This window comes from Gobius niger, assembly GCF_951799975.1.
Source record: "Gobius niger genome assembly, chromosome: 16".
Classification (NCBI taxonomy): Eukaryota; Metazoa; Chordata; class Actinopteri; order Gobiiformes; family Gobiidae; genus Gobius; species Gobius niger.
This window is the reverse complement of record NC_136867.1, coordinates 22,747,032-22,763,260: the sequence shown is the minus strand read 5'-3', so window position 1 is coordinate 22,763,260 and position 16,229 is coordinate 22,747,032. Positions and strand designations below refer to the sequence as shown.

The following is a 16,229-nucleotide window of genomic DNA, read 5'->3' as shown; positions in this document are numbered from 1 at the left end:
GTTTCTATCAGGGGGAAATAAACTAATGAAGTCCATAGCTGCGCAGGCTGCCTCCGCCAGCAGAGGGCGCTGTGCTGCTATGTGCCTGTCTACAGAGGGAACACCCCCTCCCTGTGTGTCCCTCCCAGGCCGCTGTTGGACACCGGCTTTAGTGCGTGCCTCCGCGTCTCCAGGACGATCTGCAGTCTGAGGAGACGCACTGTCCGCTGCTGGACTCGGGTCAGTGCTTTTTGGCCTCGTGTGGACTTTACTGCCTTTGTGCCGGAATGAACCTGCTTTTTATGACAACGTAACCTGACCATCTGAGCCCGGGGGACATTTAGGCTGTTCATAGGTTTTGAAAGAGCGGCACCATGGACGGGGCGGAGGTGAGCCAGCTGCCCGACGAGGAGCTGCTGATGCTGGGGAAGGAGGAGCTGCTGCGGCGGCTGCGGAGGCTGGAGAGCCGCCACATGGAGCTGATGATGGAGCATGGGAACATGATGAAGGACGTGAACCGGAGTCTGCAGGTCCATCTGCACGAGATCCGCGGCCTGAAGGAGGTCAACCAGAAGCTCCAGGACGATAACCAGGAGCTGCGGGAGCTGTGCTGCTTTCTGGACGACGACCGGCAGAAGGGCAAGAGGGTGTCCCGGGAGTGGCAGCGCTTCGGCCGCTACACGGCCAGCGTGCTGTGGAAGGACGTGGGGCTGTACCAGCAGAAGCTGCGGGAGCTGGAGGCCGGTCAGGAGGCGCTGAAAGCGGAGAACTCGGAGCTGAAGGAGATCGTGTTGATGCTGGACGAGGAGCGCAGTGGCGCCGGCTCACGCAGCTCCATCGACAGCCAGTCCAGCCTCAACAACCTGAACGGCACCGGGAGCGTCCGGGATGTGGGCGACGGCAGCAGCACCTCCAGCACCGGCAGCGCAGGGAGTCCAGACCACCACAAGTCCTCAGAGGCCAAGATGGCATCACTCCAGAGGTCCATGGACGACCTGTCCCGAGGAGCTGGACTCAACGGTAAGAGGCTGATGTTGATGTGGTTTTGCTCTCACAAGAACAGCCTTTTACTTTAGACTGTCTACATTTGTTTTACATTGAATTTCACTCTTCACTCACTTTGGTTTCTTTAGTGCCAGTTCCCATCACCAGGGGCACGTTGCATAATTCAAATCAACTTTTAAAACCTCTGAGATAAGACAAAGATGTAAACGAGTGGAGTGCTCTGCTGTTTCACTCGACCTCGGCCTGGATTATCTGCTGCAGAATGGCCTTGTAAAACTTTTATCTCGTTTTGCATTGGGCGATAAGTGTTCAGTAAGTTTCACTCTCAGTCACAGAGTTTACTGGCAGGAGTGTTGCCTCGGACGCTTCCTGCAGACCATTACAGTCACAGAGTAATTGTCAGCAGACCCTCAGATCTGAGCACACATATCCCTGCCTGGATGATGTTATATTGTAGTTTTTCCTGATACCATCTCGGCTCCAGTTGCCGCAGCTTAAATGTCAATGACTTCGAAACAAACAGAGCTCTTTGTAGGTGAGGGCAGCCCCGGAGAGATGTGTCCTTTCACGCTGCGCTGAAGCCTATATTATTCATAATAAACAGCACTGTACTGACATCGTAACCATAAGCCATCCATAACTAAACACAGTGTTGCACAAAGAATGGTCTGTGCATGTCCATCAGCTACATGTAAGCTATTGAGCATCTTTTAGGAGGACTGAATTTTCCAGTTTTGTGAGAACAGGAGGAGACTCTGCGCCTTAGGAGTTTATAAACATCAGGCAGTCGGTCTTTACACGCTACTTTTGTTCACCAGCATCATTGCAGAACATGAAGTTGCCTATAGTGTTGAGGAGACTTTTGATTTCACGTCAGGGGCTGCACAATACTTCACCAAATTATTGTTATTGCAAGAAGTTGACGTAATATCCGTATCGCAAGAAGCCAAAATATATTGCATCAGGATTGAGGTCTTCATCCGACTGAGATTTTGTCACGTTTCTTGCCAACACGCCTAAACTTAAAGGCTTAATCACTTAGAAATGTGCAAACGATCAGATATAGTCATGATTTTGCTTGTTTGGTTGAATATTGGTCTTGTTTTTGGTATTTTTCTGTGTTGTTTAGTCAATAAGGTGTAAAATTACGATTTGTACTGGAAGTTACTGTGTTGGAATTGTCACATTTCCTAATGTAATGTTGAAGACAGTCGTCGAATATCACAATTTATTCTAATATTGTGCAGCACTGGTTCACTTAAAGGGGAGACGTCACAGGCAAAACCTTTTCTTTTTTTTAAATTATCTTTAGGTTTTGGTCCAAATTTGTCTCGTGTAAAGCGTCACCTGGAAACAAAAAATCATACAGAATCTTCACCATAACATTTCAATAAAGATCAAGATTCAATGTTTCTCCATAGATTTATTTGGGAAATGGTCATTTCAAGGGCCATTTTCTCAAAATGCATTTTTATCACATTGGTGCAACAAAATGTCCACATAAGTAGCACCTACAGACTTCAAATTTCCAGCCTTGGACTGGAAAATATTTTTGGAAGTTTTTTTCAAAGGGATTTTTTCAATATCTAAGTCAGTATTTCCCAACCAGGGGTACGAGGGGATAGTTGGAATTATTGCAGAGATGATGACTCTAGTATTTCTATTATTTTCAAAGGAAAGTTAATTTTAATAATGTTTCTCAGCATAAGGTTTTTAATTTGAGAGTATTTTAGCTTCATTTTGAGCACAACACTCCATTAAATACTGACATAAATGAGTTTAAGTGACCACTTTGAAAAAATACTGGCAAGATTGTGGGGTATGTGAGGCAAACATTTAAATTTATACCGATTTTTCCACTAATAAACAGCTTAAAGCTAGATCTCCAAAATCCTCTCTGAAACAAATCTTTGTAACTAATATGTCAACAAAGAAAACACATCAATTTAAACCTGGTACAATCCATTATTCAGATTTTGTCACTGAAAATACGGGAAATTTGGGTCATCTTCAAACAGAAAACTTGCAATGCATTTTTTTCACATATTCATGCCCGCAATCTACAGCCAAAGTTTCAAATTGATATCTCTAAATGCAAAAAGTTTCCCTATTCACCTGCAGTGCCTCGCCTTAAGTTTGTGAGTGTTGCAGGCGATGTTGCTGTTACCATTTGACTTGAAAGGCTCGCCTATCTTATTTCACTACACCCAAACCCTCTGTGGCGGTGGTTTGCGGCGCACGTCTCCCTCTTCCTCCTCAGAGTCACCTTGTAGTCTGCTGACGGGGGCTCAGTCTGGTCGGGTCTGGCGCAGCGCAGATGGCACGGGCCTAATTACCCCAGATCATCACGGCTGAAGTCGGGGCTAACGAGGATTTAGTGCCTCGGCGTCCTGTCAGCGCCGCTATAACTTCTGTTGCCAAATCACGGGCTGGAATGCACCGACGTATGGGCACGCTACAGAAATATACAACAGTAGTACGGGTTGTTGAATAGAGAGAGGCACGCTATACATTTCCTATGTCACAAAATAGCAGCGTATTGTTTCTCGTCTCATGTGTCGCGCTGGTTTGTCTGAGGCTCCTCTTGTTTACTCCTGCCTCTGGACATGAGCTCAGGCTAAAACGTGTTCAAGCATCGGCTTCATATTCTTGGTATTTCTGCGAGACTGTAGCACACGTGTCAGTCTGCTATGTTGATTTACTTAGCAGTGATACAAGGTGGTATATTTGTTAGAGCTTGTACTTGTGACTTACCTGGTCTCCTTATGCCCCTAGAGGCCATAAGCGCCACTGCAAGTGTTGTAGCATGTTGCGTTTTGTTACTCATTAATTGTCCGTTAAAGTAAATACTACACTGACAGAAAAGGTAAAGGGAGAGAGGGATATTGTACATCCAATTACGCAATGGAGATCATTTTTTTCACTCAAACTTGGCTGTAAATACTGTTTAAGTGGCGCTAGCCCGCAGTTAGCTTTGCTCGTTAGCCTGTTAGCTTCTTCTTCAATATTCCATTAGTGTGTATTGGTGACTCCGACCCGGAGGCAGGAAGTTGCAATTGTGGTTTTCTGGCCAGAGACACCAGGGGGAGATGAAAGACCCTCCAGTCATCCCTTTAACACTTGTATTACCCCCAGGCTGTGAGCTCCAGTCGAGAAACATTTAGATTTGGGTAAAGCCGAACTGGAGAGAATGTGCTCGGCTAAAGTGTAAAAGCATTACATCAGTTTGAGATTATCAACATTTCTCAGAAAATATGTTTCCTAAGAGAGGGAACTCACAACAATGACATTGCTCAACTATTTTTGCTGCGCACATTTGTCAAAAACACAAAAACTAAGGACTAAAACTAATTCAGCGCCAGTTTGTCTGAAATGTTACAATCTTTTGCCCAAAAGTTGCGCACTATGTCCAATTTGGTTTTGAGTATCGACATTTTCCCTCACACCCTCGTTTGAATGTTTACAAATCTTACAAAATGCAATATGCCAAGATTTTTTGCATTTGTGGCATTAAAAATATAGTTTATGGGCATTAAAATGGCATTACCTGTTCCCACCTGTAGAACCCCTGAAATATGACCTCATAAAATGCTTCATTACCACCAGGCCTAGATCAAGAACAAATCAGGACTAAATCAGGACTAAAACGGGTTTGTTTTGCTACTTTTCCTACTTTTCAAGTGTCAGTGCTGAAGAATAAGATAGTTATTCTCACATGTCTTTCTGGAGAGATATGCAAAAAAGATCCAGACTTACTATTGTGCCAGTAATGAAAAACAACAACCCTGGGGCTGTCTCAAGTTGGTTCGGTTCGAGCCTCCCTGACCGCTGCAGCTGATGGGGATGAGATGAACTTGTAGTCGGTGGTTTGTGGGTTTGTAATAGGACGGTCAGGGCTGATGAATGAGGACACAGTGACTTTGGGGAGCGCAGCGTGTGCAGGTGATGGATCCTGATTGATTTCACAGAGAGGAGTCTGTCATTTTTCAGGACTGGGCTCCTCATGGTCAGGGTCTGAGGCTGCGAGGAGGACGAGATGTCCAGTCAGATCGATTTTACAATAATTTTGATAAAACTGGGGAGTGCTGACCCAGAGCTGGATCTAAAATCAACTATGAATGCACCAATGCCGATATTGACTCAAAATTCATTGTTGACTCTGTATGTCGTAATTTATGTGCTTACAGGTAAGAAAAACAATATTTCTTTGCATATTGGGGTCAATTTGGAGATACTTCTTTCCATTATCCATTAATGGCAGATACTCAAAAGTTAAACTCAATTATCGGTACTAACATCTAGAGATCGACGGCTTGATAATTGGGTATTTGCAATATCGGCTATCGGCCGATCTAACGCCGTTAAAAGCCGATATCTCCAGGACCGAAAGCGATAGAGACATCTCGTTTTCACATTGGAAAGAGATAAGTCAGGGCTTTAAAATGAGTTCTCCCACAACTTTTCAGCCTCTGGGGAACTGAGAAACATCGCAATAAAAATTGGTTAGCTACAAGTTTGTTAAATACAAGTTTCACCAACAAAACCTCAGTCAATATGGACATGCTGCAGCTCATTTTGAAGCAGAGAAGCGTGAGAATCCAAGCGCTCAGTCAGTTTCAACCTCCGCAGTTGCATTTTTGATCGCCGCACAAAATGCCGCGGCTAGCAAGAGTATGCTAATGCTAGCGGCAGCATGCTAATTTCTTTAGCCTCTTAGCCCCCCCGCCTTAACCGAGGGCATTTTCTCCAGTTCGGCTTTGCCCAAATCGCTCATCCAAAAGCTTCTCGACCGGCATTTAAAGTCTAAAGGCCATTTGAAAGCTAAGACCTAGAGAAACTGAAGTTAACAGATCGTTTTCATGTTCTTTTTCGTCAAATGTTTTGGTCACTTTTTTGTGGCTTTTTATAGCTCTTTTGTGGTTTTTATGTCACTTTTTTCCTGAACTTTCATCTAATTTTTGCCACTTTTTTTGAGTTTCTGTCACTTTTGTTGCATTTTCATCCTTTTTTTCTTGTCGCCATTTTGATGCCTTTCTCCAAGAAGCTTTTAATTTTTGCTAAAGTTGAAGTGGAGAAAACGTGCTCCATTTAGGCGGGGGTTATAAATCAGCCCTATGCCCCTCATGAAGCGCCCCCTGCTGTCACAGTTCAAAATTAACACAGTTTACACTTTCGAAGCTTCATACACAGGATTATAGACAAGACATTTGGGAAAAATCAGCCAAAAATATCACAATGAAAGCCGGAAAGGTGTGCTGTCTTTACATTAGAGTTCCCAAGTTCACAAAGCTGCAAAACTTCCCCATTTGTGTCTCGAGAACCTTTATTTATGGCCTGCCGCGTTGCTCCATAACAGAAAAATAATTGCAAAAGCCAATGGAGTGCAGGGGAAACTGCTCAAAGCAATTATGTCGTCTTTTCAACATGGATTACGCAGCTGCAGTGCTTTTCCTATAAATCTGCCCCCTATATTTCCAATTATAAGCTCCGAGGTGCATACACAAAGAGCTATTCTGCAGAGGGCTGTAAAATGTGCACAGTTGTGTATGGGAGAGGTTGTTAATTTGAATTACTCTTTGGGGAAAGATGTAAATGTCAATTAGTCCTGACGGGCTGCAGCTCCCGGACTCGGCTTTATGGTTTTGTCCTTCACATGTGTATAGTGTGTCCTCCTTAAATACAGTATGTGGATTTTTATGACTTTTTGTGTGATAAAGGTGTAAGGTGTGAGGTAATTCAAAGGGAAACTGTGATGACTTTGCGTTTTTCAAGAATAAGGTATAAGAAGGGAGTGGCCAATACGCAGGAGTACAATTTGTCTTGTTATGGTCAGTCAGCCGTCTTAAAGAGATCTTAAAACTGTGAAAACCTACTCGCCAAATGTTGTTAAATGTAATTCTCTGTGGGTTTAGCAGCGAGAGAGATGTGCTGTATCTGGATGAAGGTTAGCGCTCCAGCTGCCTCTCCGTGAAACGATTTGACTCCCGATCTAGGTCAGGCCTTTTGAGGGTTGACATGACCAAAAAAAAAAAATGTTGCCACAAAAATATTTGCTTGGACTGGATTCGCTAAGGATTTATTTTTTACATACTCACACAGTCATACAGTCATACAATGTAGAAGGAAAGTGTTTTTGTACCTTTCTCAAAAGCTGATGTGTTTAAAGGAGTTTAGAAGTGATTTTGTAACTGTATTTTTTGCTGCCTCTTGGCCCCAGACTCCCATGAAAAGGAAATAAAAAATAGTAGATCTCAGTCATACCAAAAATGTAGGATAAATAAGTTTAAAGGGACTATACGGAGTTTAAAAATGTTAATATGTAGACTGAGCCCAGCCCTGTTCACCACAACTTCCTCTTAAATCCTGCACTGTCACTCAAAAAGGTGTTAATTCGGGTCCGAAGTGCCGTCATGCACGAGCTTGATATAGAAGGTGCAGTTACACGTATGACCTGAGGTGGCAGTAGTGAGTATAAAATGGCTAACTTGCATCTAGCCCCTTTAAAGACATGAAATAGAATACAAAATAGAATTGAAATGCAATACTAAAGAAATATAGTACTGAGGATGTCTCCGATTTCCATTTTGCCACTGATGAAATGTATATTGGCCATGATTTTGAATCTCCATTCATTTTATTTTGCCCCGCCCACTTTTGCTTCTTTTTGCCACGGTTTGGCACTTCCATTGTATTGACACTTCCGGTAATGCGCAAAGCCCATTTATTAAACAGGCAATTTGCAAGTTAGTAATTTTATACTCACTACTGCCACCTCAGGTCATAGGTGTAACTGCAGCTTCTATATTAAGCTTGTGCATGACGGCAGTTCGGACTCGAAGTAGCTCCAGGGTCAATTGTTTGGACGGTTTTCACTGCTGACGGACCCTCTCACCAGAAAACCTACAAAACAATTGACCCTGGAGAGTTGTAGAGACCCCTGTGATGGAAAGTAAAGGCGCCATGCTGACCACTCATACAGCCACTGGGTCACTACAAGGTCAAATACACACAAATATCAACTTTTTCCACATAAAAGTTGCATAATGCACCTTTAAAGGAATAGGCCACCGTTTTTACATACTAGAATATGTTCTTACCTCACTTTAGCCGAGTTAATATATCCCCGTCTGGTCTTTGTCCGCGCGCTCTGCCAGGCAAACGGAGCACATACGCAGCCTCTCCCACATGTCACATAGCTCCGAAAAAGCTCACGATAGAAGCTACCAAGCTCTTCCACGTGTTCCCTATTTAAATAAAGTTACGTGAAGTGTTTTCATGCGAAGTATATTTACACAGAAATGTAACATGTCGATTTTATAAGCAAATAAAAAGGGGGACTATATTGTGAGGCGTAATGATACGAGGAGCAAAACGTCTGCGCAGTAACTCCTAAAGGTTATTGACGGAAGTGAGCGGGGGAAGTCTTTAGGAGTTACTACGCGGACGCTTTGCTCCTCGTATCATTACGCCTCACAATATAGTCCCCCTTTTTATTTGCTTATAAAATCGACATGTTACATTTCTGTGTAAATATACTTCGCATGAAAACACTTCACGTAACTTTATTTAAATAGGGAACACGTGGAAGAGCTTGGTAGCTTCTATTGTGAGCTTTTTTGGAGCTATGTGACATGTGGGAGAGGCTGCGTATGTGCTCCGTTTGCCTGGCAGAGCGCACGGACAAAGACCATACGGGGATATATTAACACGTCTAAAGTAAGGTAAGAACATATCTTAGTATGTAAAAACGGTGGCCTATTCCTTTAAGCTTTGAATAAACCTGTAAAGCTGAAGTAATGGCCTAAAGAGCCCTACACAAGGTCAAATTGCTCGACACTGATTTATTTTTACAGGTTTTGCAGCACCTGGTCAGGTCAACCCGTGTCCGTTGAGTTGAGCATCGGTCTCGCTCTAAAACAAGTCTGACAGTGAATATTTATAAACCGTGACTGAATTGTATTAGATGTTCTGGCGCGGTGGGTTAAACGGCAGAACCTCTTTGCGTCTCCGGATCTTTTCATGTGTCCTCACCTCCCTTCGCTCAGGTCAGGAGGAGAAAATCTCAATTTACTGCGGTTTCTAACTCACATTCTGATCATTCCAGCCGTGTTTGACCGGTCTGCGGAGTCCTGGGGTTTGGCAAGTTCGGGCAGTAACACACATTTCGAAATTTTAAAGGAGAATTGTGTAGTAAAACATAGTAGCAGTCACTTACTAAAACTATAGTGGCTGCGATCTGATATTGTGCTTGAGTTAGTCTTTTATTTGCTTTCACGCACATCAAAGTCACACACACCTGCAATTGCGATCTGAAAAGGCCATCAGAGCGACTGAGCGAAGGTTTACGGCTTTGTCCTGCTGCTCTGTGGACTTTCTCACTTTAGTCCAAGGGCTGAAGGATTTATTGAACTCAGAGGGACTTCAGGCGACTTCTTCAAGGGTTTTTGAAAGGAAAATGTGTCATCCGTATTTGACTCGTTCTTTAATGTGTCTGGGGTTAAAGCTGGAGCAGTGCAGCCTGTCCTGTATACATGGTCTTCATGGGCATTTAAAGTCATTCAGTGAATTTTGCCAAGAAATAAGACCTTGGATATGATTAAAAAGCATTGAATTTGATTCCAGTGGCCATTTACATTTCTTTGAAAAATACTGGCACTGCTTAATGCCCGCTGTTATCGAGTGCATTTTCTCCAGGTCGGCTTTACTCAAATCTAGCTTAATCAGTTTAACGTCTGATTTGAAAGCAAAGACGGACAAAACTGTCTCATTTTTTAATATTTCATATTTCCGTCACTTTTTCTGTCACTTTTTTGTCACTTTTTTGTCACTTTATTGTCAAATTTTTTATCACATTTCAATTATTCTTTGGTGGCGTTTTTGTCGCTCTTTTGTTGCATTTTCATCCTGATTTTCCTCTCATTTTTGTTTTTATTTTTAAGCTGGGGTTAAAGAGGTGAAAGGGGCTAGATGCACGTTGGCCATTTTATACTCACTACTGCCACGTCAGGCCACATTAGGACATTGTTGGAACATTTAGGGGAGGAAATTAGATAATTTTACAATTTTTTAAACTCCGTATAATCCCTTTAAAGGTTCTATACCTGACTTTTTGATAACAAACAAAAAAAGAAAGAGGAAGCCACAAAATTTAAATGTCAGTTGTGTCTTTACTCATTCCTAACTTTCCCCCAAAATATTTGTAGCATCTCAATTCTTCACAGAGACGAGTTTATCGGCACATTGCAAAGCTTTCAGGGTCACTTTTCAGGGTAAATTTCCCAGAAATGCAACAAAACAGATACAAATTGATACAAATGTTTCATCATTAGAGGCACAGTGTTTTTCACAAATGTCGGAGTTTACAACGTACTAAAAGAGGACAAAGCAAATTTAGTTCCACTGTTTGGAAAAATGCATGGAAATGGCATTAAAAAGCATTATATTTGACTTGCTGTAAACCCTGCATTGTCTAAACAAGGCGTCTTAACTAAACCAAAAGATTTCGGCCCCGTGTCCCTATTTCAGACCTTTTTTAGTGCTGGTGCTACAGTTTGAGAACCACTGCTTGAGTTTCTTCTGTTGTTGTTGTATCTGAGGTGCTTCCTGGGATTCCTCACTTGCTCTTTTAAGTCACGTCGTGGTTGTAGATAAGACGTTTTTTTTGCTGATCTGTGTGAGAAACCCCAGAGCCTCCTCTGACCAGTTTATCTGCTGCTGCTGTCATCAGGGTCACATTCACCACTCACTTTGAGATAACATTTCTACACTCTCGACTTTCACAGGCAAATAAGAACATTGTTATTTTCTATGTATTATTTGGAATTTTGTTATTATGGTCATTCTTTGATGTGCAATGAGAAGGGCTGGGTACTGTTAAACCATCCCAGTCTGGTATAAAAAAAAGGTTTAGTTACTACTGGTATTGAAAAAATTAAAGCAGGTACGGAAAACAATAGAACAATAGTCTTTATTCAAGTTTTCATGATGTTGATCATCAAAAATTGAGGACAAAGTTGTGGATTTTTATTTTTTTTAAGTGGAAATATTGAGGAAGAATTTGAGAAAAAAAATTGAGAAAATTCAAAATAATTTTGAAAAAAATGGGGGGAAAAATAAAAAATGGGAAAAACTTTTTCTGCGCTTTTGGTTGTTTCACCTCAAATAAATGATACAAATGTTAAAGATTAAGTGTAAGGTAAAGGAGTAAATTAGCATTATTAATCTGTTTTATATGACAAATAATTTAGTGTAGGTGTCGAAGGTATCGTTCAGGTATCAGTATCGAAAACCAAGTATCATTAAAGTACCGATATTGAAAATAAATGTAACTGTACCCAGCCTTAGCAATGGGAAAGATTAGGAAGGACATAATGAAAAGGTCTCACTCCAGTTCTTGATACTTTTGCCTTTTGTCAAGGAAAGAAAAGAGGAAAAGAGAGTCGGACTTATAAGAGCACATGAACACATTCTTAGTCAGACACTCGATTCGACCATAACCCTACATATACGAGGGAGTATCCAACCCAAATGTTGTCGATGTGCCATTACTATTAAGGTTGTGACTCACTATTGACTGAGAAGACACTCAGAGCTGACAATAAACATAAACCTTTGCTGTTTTGTTCCCACTGGGTCCCGCTGCTCCTTTTTCTCTGCAGCATGAGCTAACGTCCCGTGTCAGTGCACCTTTAGTCACACATTTTTGGAGGGTCAGGAGCACGAAACAAAAGGTGGACAGATATTAGTAAAGCAATGCAAAGTTATGTGTGTGGATGTTTTTCCTATTCCATATTGTTGCGCTTTGCATTCACAACTTTACCCTTGCAGAGCTTTAAATGTTTACTCAATTCTGGTTTAATAAAATAGGTGTCTAGCTGATAGCTTTTTGGGCTAAGCCTCCTAATCTATTGCTCTAGACGTCTTATCTTGTTTGTTTACTTAGGTGCTTCTCAACACCCCTGTAAGCCTAAATAAAGCCTCATGCATGAAGCAACACAGTCTGACGAGGATGTTTCCCATCCAGTGTGGGAAGCAATCTTTCCCAATCGGAAGTTATTAATAAAATTCAGATAACATTTTACCCAACTGCAAACTCGCCAAACTCATGTTAAGCTTTATTTATACACTGCCCACACTGGAAAATGACCATCTTATCTTAGATTAATTGCTAAAAAAGTGCTTGAATTAAGACAATTAGTGCTGTCCTGAAATGAGAGAAATTAACATGTGCACTTAAAGGTGCATTATGCAACTTTTATGTGGAAAAAAAGTTGCTATTTGTCTGTATTTGACCTTGTAGTGACCCAGTGGCTGTGTGAGTGGTCAGCATGACGCCTTTACTTTCCAACATGGTGGTCTCTACAACACTCCAGGGTCAATTGTTTTGTAGGGTTTCTGGTGAGAGGGTCCGACAGCACTGAAAACCGTCCAAACAATCGAGTCTGGAGCATCCTTGAGTCCACTGTGATGGAAAGTAAAGAGCCGTGGTGACCACTCATACAGTCGCTCGGTCACTACAAGGTCAAATATACACAAATAAATATATTTTTTCCACATAAAAGTTGCCTAATAGACCTTTAAAATCACATAAAAACACTTGAAATTAGGTCATTGTTTCAGTTCCATTGGCAAAAAGATGCCACAAATCCCAATGTTTCAAGCACTTCAAGACAAGACAGCATTTTCACCATCGAAGATCCATTGTTGCATTCATTTTTCACCGAGATCTTGTATTGATGCTGGGAGAGTGTGACCACTACGCAAATCCTTCTCCAGCACATCCCATTGTAATCTTGGAATATGCCCATATCATCAGGGAAGAACATCTTTAAAGAAACTCTGGCCCAAAGATCGAAGCGTGCACCCTGAGGAGCAGGAGGCACAAGTCTGCAATTTACACTATGGGGGCCTCACCATGCAATATCCGGAAAGCAAGAACTGAAATGATGGAATTTTTAAGCCAATAAAGACTTGATAAAGCAGCTATTATCTGCGCTCAAAGAGTCCTAAATTGGTGCTATCCATAACCACCTCACTGACTGTGTTCTAATGGCTCTCCGGGGACCAATAAGTTAAACTGCTGCACAATGGAGCTGTCTATACTACTTATGCAGGAATTTAGCAACAGAGGCCTCCGTTAATATGCGTCTCCTTCATTACATTTGTGGGTATATCTTTGTGTTTTCTAGACTTTCTAACACCAAGTTGAGCAGTTTTTCATCGTCAAGTCTGTTTTTGGGGCCACAAGAACCACCATCATGGGACGATACAGACACTTTCACATTCAGTTCACCTGTAGCTATTAGTGCCTTGATATTGAAAAGTTATGATTGGAAAGGGACAAGTATAAAAACAATAATGGATAAGACATTAGGGCTGGGCAATTCATCGAAATCGCAATCTCAATGTTTGTTAATAATCGTCTTGGGACTTAATAATTGTCATTTCTACAACAAATTCTTAGACAGTGAAAGCACATAATTTTGGAGTTTGAATGAGAACAATGGAAGATTTTTGTATAATGAAAAATACTGAGGTTTACTTAAAAGGTTTATCTTGTCTCATGTTCTTGAATCAGCTAAAATACATTTGTTTTTGCAATGGAAAAATTAAATCAAATTGAAAATCGAGATCGTTCAATTTGCCATCGCCTGGCCCTACGACATATATTTATCAAAATACATTTTCTACATTATTATTATTACAATAGCTTTACACTTTTATTTTTATATATACCTTCATTTCATTTGAATACTTCGAACTGCAAATTTTACTTCTACAATTTACTTCTGCTTCCTTTTTCTCATTTTTCCAGGATGCCTATACTAGTCAAGGTATGGCATTGTCCCCTAACAAGTTCGCACACAGAAGTTCTTAAAGGGATTAAGAACTTCTTAAAGGGATCAGGATTTTTGACATAGGGCCTCATTTCCTAGTTATCCAGAGTGTATGTGTGTGATTTGTGGGGATTTTTTTTTTATTCATGCAGTCCTTATATTTGAAGAGTTTAGTGGTGCTAGGCTAGTGCATGTCTATGGTAACTAGTAGCCTGCATTAAAAACAGTCTGACCCAAGCACAGTGCACCTGAGGCGAATCACTTATAACACCAGACTACCCATATAAATGTCTGTGTTGACTGAATACATTTTTGAATATAACCATTTTGCATTTAAAATAACTTATTTGAGCAGCATCAGCTTCCTGGTTGTAGCTATGCAGCGGCGGAGTGATCTGCTATGTTATCGGATCTACTTTGTTTACCTGCGGCCAGCATTACTACACGAAAGTGGCGCTTTCTACAAATCAGATATGACTACCCGATGATTTTGAAGAGGTTTTTAATGCAGGCTACTAGTTACCATAGACATGCGCTAGCCTAGCATTAGCCTAGCACCACTACACTCTTCAAATATAAGGACTGCATGAATTAAAAAACAAAAATATCTCCAGAAATCAACAACACTCTGGATAACGAGGGAATGAGGCCCTTTATCAACCATCCTGAAACATCCCTTTAAGCAGTCATCTGTACTGGCTTTTGTTGAGTTCAGTTGCAGCCTCTTTTTGTTTGTTGTGGCGCAAGATTCAATATTAATCGATTATATTTCACTACATTGGAAATCCCCTGGACGACTTTTAGTTCATTTAGAGTGTTGTAAAAATATACTGGATTCCACTAAAAATAAGATTTACCACGGATGCCTTAATATTGTATTGTTTTGGCGTGTTTGGCTGTGTCTGCGCCGCTCTGTCGTGGGCTGGATTTACAGCGTGCCGTGGGGAGCGGGACTGTGTTGTCATGATAATGAGGCGGCATGGGAAGTGCTTTTGTCTGGCTGTGTGGAGCTATGGCGAGCTCTGGGCAACACTATGGGAGAATAACCCCCTTTTTTCAACCACTATCTGCTGCCCGTGCATGCTTTTTCAATGGGCCTTTATGTCAGCGGAGCCGTACGTGCGCGACTGTGTACTTTGGAGAATTTGCTGATTTTGTGCACAATATGAAGTGTACTTGTCGCACTGGGACTGTCTTCATCCTCGCCCCCTCCTTCCATCTGTCCGTCTGCTGCTTCTTTCACACACTCACGCTACGTTTTTGAGGAGCGAAGGGAGGGGCGACTCAGGCTAGTTGCTTTACACATAAAATGTTCGTATTGACATATATTGGTGGGAGAAGTAAATATGTTGTAGGGCTGTGCGATAGGAGATTAACATCGTAAAAGTCCAGTCTTTATGCATTACATAAAGCATGTGCATGTGCTTTACTAAATGTGATAGATTTTACGATAAAGCATAAAAAGATAAAGTCCAGGCACTCGTCATTTGCAAACATAAAAGAGGGTTGTTTCAGGGTCAGAAACATTAAAAAGCAGATTAACATGTGTCCGCTTGCACCTTCTTCAGGGTGTGTAAGGCTTTATCTTGATCTCTATCTATTGAATATATAAAAAATACATAAAAGTTAAATATTACTTTTATTCATGAAACTGGCTAGGGCTGGGTTTGATTAATCGATTAATTGATTTGAATCAATGTTCCTTTGAATAGCCCAATATCAATTAAAAAGCCCCTAAATCGATTATTTTGATACCTCTTTTTCCCATAATGCCATTTGACTTCTTTATTTTTGTTTTGGTCAGGTCATGTTAAATAAAAAGTTAAAGCAATACTTCTACTGAACAATATCCATATGGACCCGATTTAGACTTGACTTTATTTGTATGCGATACATAAGTTCATATTCCACCAGAACATGGCTTAAAACAGTTTCCCAAAAGATTCTATTTTCCCCCTCGACGAAGCCACGCCCCCTTCTATGAAGAGATGCCGTGTGTATCTACAGTCTGTAAACTTTTAGATTCAGGTAAAGCCGACCTGGAGAAAATGTGCTGGGTTAGTAAGAGGTTAAACTATGCACTTAATGATCCAAACTTGTCTAACGGAAAAAAATGCCACTAGTTTGTGCCGCTTTCTCATTGATGCAGAATCTTTCCATTCCCAATAACTCAAATAATAATCACTCCATTCTTTCTTTCACACCATTGACACGTTGAAGCAAAAACGTGTTCCTGATTTATAACTGAGAGCAACTGACTGACCCAGACGCAGCGGCACATGTGACAACGCGAATCAGCGGCTGTCAACTGGTGGCCCACGGACCAAATATAGGTCACAGGAAAACAATAAAGTCAAAGACTAAGTGCTCAATTAGACTTAATGAATACACCCGGCAATTACCCAAAAT

The 16,229-nt window shown here is 41.3% G+C and overlaps 1 protein-coding gene across 1 annotated transcript in view; it reads left to right on the top strand.

Annotated features, from left to right (window-relative positions):
• The first annotated feature begins 161 nt into the window (after positions 1 to 161).
• Positions 162 to 16,229, top strand: part of ccdc85ca (coiled-coil domain containing 85C, a) — a 46,709-nt gene continuing 30,641 nt past the window's right edge. The window contains exon 1 of the mRNA XM_079573545.1: positions 162 to 999. Within this exon, the coding sequence (XP_079429671.1) occupies positions 354 to 999 (646 nt within the window). The 5' untranslated portion in view covers positions 162 to 353. The remainder of the gene's footprint in view (positions 1,000 to 16,229) is intronic.